An 8477-nucleotide genomic window follows, 5' to 3' on the forward strand; every position below is an offset into this window, starting at 1 on the left:
AGGAGAAGGGCATTAATGTAAATAGCAAACAGGGTAGGAGATAGAGAAGAGCCTTGAGGACACCACAGGAAAGGGGGAGGGTTTTAGATGGAAGTTCACCTGGGACGACTACATAGTGGGACTGATTTGAGAGAAAGGGTTTGAACCAGCACAGGGGACTATTGAATAGAGGAAGATTACGCAATTTAGTAAAGAGGATGTTACGATCAACAGTGTCAAACGCTTTGGAAAAATCTAGAAGGATGAGGATAGTGAGGTTTTGGTGTTCAATGGAGTTTTAGAGGTCATGGGTTATTTTAAGGAGAGCTGATTGCGTTGAGTAGCCAGATCGAAAGCCAGATTGGAAAGGATTGATAAGGGAACGTTCATCAATATAGAGTACTATTTTAATGTTAGAAGCATTACAAGAAATAATTCACTTTAGATTTATCTCCATTCTTTCAAAAACTACTCTGTTCACAACTTAGTAACTTCTTTAATCTAAAAGCTGTCCAATCTGTTTTCAATCCTAATATTGCTCGCTGACTGCTCTGTTAAAAATTATCAAAGATTTAAATAGAAAATCATTATATTAGTTTTAATTTTTTTTAAATTTTTGATCATAGTGTCCTCTATTCCGAACTCCAAAACCTTTTCCTATCAAATAGTGGTTTCTATCCTTTCCTTTTTGTTCAGACACAGTTATTTTTATAAACATCCTTCTCTCCTACTAACATGAGGTGTTCCTCCGAGGTCCTAACTCTCACCAACAATTTTTTCTATCTATATTAATGATATTCCTGATTCCAGTCATCCTTCACATTATCATTTGATTTCCTCCAAATTTACCAATCCTCCCATTCTACTGATTCTGCTTGAGTCGATCAAAAAGTTGCAAAAGGATATCAATAGTATAAATGCATGGACTGTGGCTCATGAGTTGAGGCTGATTGTAGAGAAAACAATGGCCATCCTCATTAGTTCCAGGCCCCTTCTTAATTCCCTTACTCTACCTCAATACCCTACCTATTCGCTCTCACATCTATGTTAGAAACCTTGGAGTAATTTTTTATCAACAAATGTCTTGAAATAACTATGTTTTCTAAATTATCCCAAAACCATTGCTATCTTAAATAGTTCATGAAATTTCGTGATTCTAAGTCTCCATTAACTCCTAGTCTCCTCCCTTATTTTCCCCCACTTTGATTATGGCTACCTTCTGTGCCCTGTCTGGTAGACATTAGATGAAATTAAAGTGGTTTATGAAATGTTCATCTTTGAGGGTTCCAGACGATCCTGCTGATGTGCCAAGTTGAGGTGGTATCCTGTTTTCCAAGGGAATTATTTCTTAGTTGTCTATCTTTTCTATTCCTTAAAACCAAAAAGGCTTCTTAATTTTGTCACTCTGCTTTCTTCTATCAACTCCTTGAATACCAGATCACAGCCTACTAACTTTTATATTCTCTCCAATAGAAGTAGCAAATATCAAAGCAAATATTTATGGTAAAGAGAAAAATTTGTGCTACCTCATTTTGGAACTCCTCTATAATGTTCTTTAAACATAACTAATTTTTTTACCTTTTTCTATCTTCCATTTATCACATTAATGTACCCATTTGAGCTCAAACAAATACCTATTATTTGATTGTAAGTGATAACTACTAATAACTAAAAACTTAGTTATTTTTTAGAGTATAATTCCCGGAATAAAAGTTTTCATTTTATTCATTCATTCCTATAGTCCCTTTTTGCAGGATTAGTTTGAGAATAAATTAATAAACAGATAAACTAATAATATGAAGTGAAGAAAAAACAAAGTTTTTTTTTATTCTCTCTTGATGCTGATAGTTCCTAAATTTTCCCAAGTTCTAATGGATTCCTTTTGTGTTTTTTCCCAGCAAAAATCAGCAATTGTTTGTAAGATGCTTAATTATTGTAGTGGTAATAAAATCATTAAATGTCCTTAAAAATTATGTGGAAGTGTTGATGTAAGTGGTTTGGTAATGTATGTAGGATTTATGAGTTATAATAAATAATGAGTAAAGTGTTCTATAGTTGTAAGACTAGAAGATGTTAATATATAGAACTTTATTTAGCTCAGGGATCTTAAAGAAAACTGTACATTTTACAGATTCTTATATTTTTATTATTAGACAATTTTAACCATGGAAATTTTTTCTTACAAATATACTAATGTCTTTATATATCCAAATGATTTTTAAAGACTTGGATTATCTCAATTACGATATCAATATTGTTAATATTTAACTCTTCTCCCTAAACTTAACTCAAATCTGCTTTCTATAAGGACCCTTCCTTTCCCCCCCCCCCAAAAACTATCTCTCTCTTTATCACCTTTGTTGCCAACTTCTCAACCTTTCTCTTATGAAGCTTCTCTATATTTTCGGCCCATTCTACCACTATCTTCATCTCCTGTTCTACCACATCAGTCTGCTCCACCGTCTCCATGTCTTTCCTATTTTCTTTCATTTCTTGCACTTGTCAAACTTAAAACCCAAATGTCAGTCATATCCATAACTCTCATCATCATATAGTTCACATTTATGATACAAACGGTTCTGGAAAATAATAAAACTAAAATTGTAATGGGGCTCATTAATCAATATTTAAAAGGCCATATTCTTCCTCATGAAACACATGTAGAAGAAGCCCCCAAAAATGATCTTGGTACAGCAATCAATTACGTTATCAAATAAACAAATTTTTTACCAACATTTATTGTTGACTTGACTCAACAAATTGTCGCATTTTCCCATAATTGGCATAAACTGTAAGCACAGTTGGATTTTTTGCTGATTATGAGAAGAGCTTCAGATATAGCTTAGCAATGAAATAGTGATTGTTATCTCCCAGTTTCAAAAATGTTTCTTCAAGTCTCTGCTGTTCTATTTTTGAACTATTAGAAATATTCAACTGGATAATTATTATTCAATAGTTGATAAAATAATGCATCAAGGAGGCATTTCTTATGACACTTTAACCATTTTAAAGTGTCTATATCTCCTTTTTCATATGAAAAAGTTACCTTCTTAATTTTCTATACCATGATTCTACTGTTTATAAAGGTCTCACTGAGGATCTGAAGACCAGACTTCTTAGTTCAATTGGTTGGTATTATTTATCTTAAGGATCCCAAGAGATATATTTGTTTCCCAGGTTTCTGTTGAAAGTGCTCAATCTCTTCTGCCACACACACACACACACACACACACACACACACACACACAGATGCGATGTACGACGGAGTCCTTAGGCTTAGTCTACCAGAGGGTTCCGAAATAGTGCGCTTTGCTGATGATATTGCGGTGGTCGTCAAAGCAAAGTATAAAGAAGAGCTCATTCTAAAGGCCAACCATTGTGTCGCTTCGGTTCGAGATTGGCTAGAATCTGTAGGGCTGCAACTAGCAGACAGTAAGACTGCCTTCTCGTCAGTAGCAGGAAAGTGAGGGAAGCCATAACCTTGAGAGTGGGTAGGCAAGAGATCCAGTCCAAGCCTTCTTTGACTTACCTCGGGGTAAGAATCGATGATAGACTCCAGTTCAGAGAGTATATCCAGTGGGTGAGTGATAAAAGCGGCTAGAGTAACCACCGGACTGTCACGTTTAATGCCCAACATAGGCGGAACAGCCGTAGGTTGTTGATATCCTATGTGGTTCCATCCATTCTGCTCTATGCAGCTGCGATATGGAAGGATGTGTTGGGTACTGAGGCCTACAGAAGACCGATTTTGTCAGTGTATCGTAGGTGTGCACTAAGAGTGATCAGCGCGTTTCGTACAGTCTCATACGAAGCTGCTTGCGTGGTGGCCAGGATGCCACCGATTGAGCTGATCGCAGATGAGAGGAGCCGCTCTTATAATAGTGCTGACTATATTCCAAGAGACAAATTAAGAAAGGAGACTATAAGAAAATGGCAACGTCGCTGGAAAATGGCATTCAGTGGAAGATGGACGCACAGGCTGGTGCCCAACATCGAGGCCTGGGTGAATAGGAACCACGGGGAGGTAGATTATTATATTACCCAGTTTATCACAGGGCATGGTTGCTTTCGAGCCTACCAGTATAGGTATAAGCTCGATGAGACTGGAGAATGTCCATTGTGCCCAGAAACAGAAGAGAGTGCAGAACACGTTTTCTTCTCCTGTCACCGCTTTCATGAAGAAAGAAGAGACCTGAATTATACAAACTATCAAGAACTGTATGGCTTATAAGCCCTGGAATGTAACAAATTTGTGGCCATTTTATTACATACCATGATTTCCTTGCAGTAGCAGCAGGCTATCCACATCCTAGATCCTGGATGGTTGTCTATTGTCAGCAGGTGCACAGAGACTTACATTTTTTTTACCTGAAGCAGTCCTTAGGTCAAACCTCCTGATGGTTATTTTTTAAACTGCCTATTTTGGGAAATCATCCATCCTCTTAATCATTATACTCAACTATGAAAAACTTTGAATACCTATTGCATGCATTTTCCCACCCTAGCCCCTTTATTAGTGTATATATTTGAATGAAATGAAAAATTGTTTATTTTTTTAATTTTACTGTTTTTTTTATTATCTTTTAATTTAATTTGGATTCATTCATTTTTTTTTTTCCCTCTAAGACTCTAAAACCCATCTATCATTAAATACGTTATTATTCTAAAGGTGCTTTATAGTTATGTTCTTACTACATTATATTTAGAATATAATATAGTAGATAAAGAACTTTTGGTCTTGTTATTCCAAAGTACCTTTGGAATTACAAGAAATATAGAAAGAAACAAAAAACATATCTATATTTTGTATTATTTTTGTATTATTTCTGTATTATAACTGTATGTTTAGTGGTTATTATGTTTTGTTTTTTTCAGTTAAAAAAATGTAAAACGTTATTGAGTTTAGTGTATTGTATCATTCATATTGTGAAAAGCAAGTTAGCAACAGAAGCATCACCCATGGAATTATGGAATGGAAATACGGTAAAACTTAGTCACGCTATTTTAATGGAACTGGAAAAATCTTTACCTAAAGAGAACGTTATTGAAATCAAAGAAAGCCTTAAAACTATCAAATTGAAATATAATGATATTGATGGAAATGAACATTTCTTGTTCTTTAATGTAACATCAGAGTACCCTAAAGGAAATATTAATATTTTAGAAGTTGATTTACCATTAGAAGTTGTTGGATCTTTATCAAAGGTGTGTATATGTTTATATTTGTATCATCGAACATTATAATATTATTGTATATTTATTATTGTAATATAGTTACTATTGATTATAATTACTATATAATATGACATGTTAATTAATTTGGTTATTATAATAATAACCATGAGGTAATTAATTGCTTTGTTTAGTTCATCTTTGGGATCCTGGAGGATGTATTTCTTTCCCAATTTTATGAAGAATTGAAGTGGCTTTATTCTTCATACCACCATAAGCATTCCTTAGCATCAATTTTTTTTTTTTAACTTTAAGGTTCTAAATCCAACCTTTTATTTTCTATAATATTCTTCTACTATTTCTTTATTTTTTTTTTTTAATGTTAATTAATGCAATCAGCTAATGAATTAAGTGAATCACCTGGTTTATTCGAGACCCCAAAAATATTTCCATAATTTATATTTCAATAAAATAGATGTAGACTAACATGCGGAGGAATCAAGTTTGAAGAGAAGAATCCACAAAGCCACCGGGTTAACTCATTTCCTATCACCAGTTAAAAAAATGGGAAAATATCACCAGGAAATTACACCTATTAATGTAAGCAATAGATTTAATCTTCTAACTGAAACTGACCTGTCATCTGATTAGCCTACAACATACTGTCGGAGTTGTCTGGTCTTAGGCGGTTCTCTAGCCTCATATCCAGTTTACAGAAGGCTCTCGACAAGGCGTATTCAATAGTAAGTTAGGAATGGCCGTGCCAGAGGATGAGCCCTGGGCACTGACGCAGGTAGAGGAGGTCTAGGTAAGAGAGAGTCTGAAGTAGAGTAACAGTTCTAGTTGCCGAGATGAAGCGGATGGACTAGAACTTTCAAGATATGAGCCAGCTTACTAGTTGCCGAGATGAAGCGGACGAACCAGTAAGCTGATAAGGCTAGGTGCAGCTCTAGTTGCTGAGATGAAGTGGACGGTTTAGAGCTGGGGAGAGACGGGATCAACTACACTGGTTGCCGAGATGAAGCGGACGGACCAGTGTAATCGCTAAGGAGTAGGTCACAATCTTAGTTGCTGAGATGAAGTGGACGGACTAGGATTGTTGGAGAGAAGGAGAGGAGATCGACCAAAATCTTGGGTATGCGTACAGAAAAACTACTCTTGTGAGAATCGATTGGCAATGAACTTCTCTATTTCAAGTAGAGTGTACATACGCCACCCAGTGCTATGACTAGGCCTGGGTAAGGCTGTGGATCAAAAATAAAATTGGGGATTTAGAGCCCCTTTATTTATAGGCCTAGTCCATGCGACTGTGACCGAGAAGCGGTCGGCACATGTCTGCTTGAGATAGGTTCGTGCATTGTTTTGGTATCATTTATTATTCATTGTATAGATATTGCTATGTGTTATGTACAGAAATTATTAATATATAAAAATAACAATGTGTTTTTACAAAATAAAGTAATATGTAAATTTGAGAGATTCGGTGAGGCTCGAGGTGCAGCGCTCTGGTGAGTTGTGGCTAAACTGCTTCCTCCCTCTCGCTACAGGTACTATATTTTGAATGATTGTGGATACATTGTGGGAAATAAATTTTTCTTATAAATTTCATCTTAATTAGTATCAATGGACTGTTATTTGTAGATATATGCTCTACAGGATGGATTTTATGCATTGGCCAACCACCTGGATTCAGTCCTGATGAAGCCCTGCAAAGTAGGGTGAAATACTGATTGCTAATGAATAGTTTTTATGCTATTTTTGTACCTTTATTGACCTTTACCCAGACCATCTTCTTAAAATTTAATGTTTATATTCAATATTTATGGATTCATAATTGACTGAGTTACACATTTTGTGTTATTATTGATTGTCAGATACACTTAATATCTCTTATGAACAAAAATATTATTTTTGTTGTAGAATGATGCTTTTATCATTAAAATATGATTACATATAATTTAATTAAATTGGCTGCATTCTCATATCTACTATTATATAACTATTTTTTCATCATTTTTATTTTTGTTTTATGATGCAAGAAGAGGTTGAACGATAATTTCCTCTAGATGTACATGTGGCATTTGGTTTTGTAATACTTGATTAATTCTAGCTTCTCATTTAGCTCACTTAATATATGAAATAATCTCATGATTTATAATCAAAAATATCATTTTAGGGTAAGTGCATCAGTAACAGGCAATGAATCATCAGTAGATGTGGAGATTTTAGATTTCAAAAAATAAGGGTGTGAAGTGAAGCCGAAATTTATTACTGGTACTAAAAGTAGGAGTATGATCTGAGGAAGATTCCCCAAAAAATCTCTTGTGGTGGTTACTAACATTATGCTTTGTTTAAGGTAGTTTGTTAGGTTCTGTGTCCTTAGGTCATTAATCCAGTGAAACTTGTTTATGTTTAGGAGGTTAACAGATTTTGTCATCCTTGACCTTATTATTTCACAATATTTTAATATTTGTTGATGATTATTTAATTGGGGAGATTCATTTGATATGAAATAAGATTTTAATTATCATTTTTAATAGAATAATTAATAATTAGTAGGGGTGTTTACTTCTGGTGATAAATTTGTATAATTTCCTTGTAGTAACACTAGGTTCTGCTGCTACAATTTTAATTTATCTGCCGTTTTTAGCTTAAATCAACCAATTTAGTGACAAAAAGGATGCCAGAAGTTTGATCTGTGCCATATTAGAGCCAGATCCATCGTTAATAGCAGTGTTTACTGTTGGATCTGACTCTATTTTCAGTGAGTCAGATCCAACCCAGTAACATTAGACCTCTCCTTTTACTACTATATCCTAATATTAAGAGAGATTGCACAGAATACCTTATCTTACTTAAAATACTTTGAACCATATGCCTCCTGTATTTAGCCAGGAGGATACTTTAATGTATCATAGAACTATTAGATGAATCTCTTACATCAGACAAACAATCATTATCACCTGAGAGATAGATACTATGTTTCTAGATTCAGGTTCCCAGAGAAAAGAGCATGGGTGTAGGTGGAGAGAAGTAAGGGGGAGCCGCGGTTCCCCCCTAGATTTTTGGGATCCTAGGAGAAAAAAATAAAGATAATAGTGAACTTATTTGATAGATTATTTCTTTCTGGAATTCATAATTAGAAAGATAACGTTGTTGAGCTGACATATTAACGGATCACAAGATCATAACCACAAATTGAAGGGACAAGATGGATATATGTCGATTCTTCTACTTATCTCTAAAAATAATGGGGGAGATGAATAAAAAAGAACCCTTTTTAGATTCCATTCTTTCTATTATAACTTGAGATCCTTTTTGGGCTT

General features: G+C 34.6%; 1 protein-coding gene across 7 annotated transcripts in view; it reads left to right on the forward strand.

Annotated features, from left to right (window-relative positions):
• Fancl (E3 ubiquitin-protein ligase Fancl) overlaps positions 1–8477 on the forward strand; it is a 34584-nt gene that overhangs the window by 13340 nt on the left and 12767 nt on the right. For all 7 annotated transcript variants that reach the window (XM_067047415.1, XM_067047414.1, XM_014414941.3 and 4 more), the window contains one exon: positions 4855–5184. In XM_067047415.1, the coding sequence (XP_066903516.1) occupies positions 4855–5184 (330 nt within the window). The remainder of the gene's footprint in view (positions 1–4854; positions 5185–8477) is intronic.

The sequence above is a fragment of the Halyomorpha halys genome, unplaced genomic scaffold (assembly GCF_000696795.3).
Source record: "Halyomorpha halys isolate HHAL.00 unplaced genomic scaffold, Hhal_1.1 Scaffold90.1, whole genome shotgun sequence".
Taxonomy (NCBI): Eukaryota; Metazoa; Arthropoda; class Insecta; order Hemiptera; family Pentatomidae; genus Halyomorpha; species Halyomorpha halys.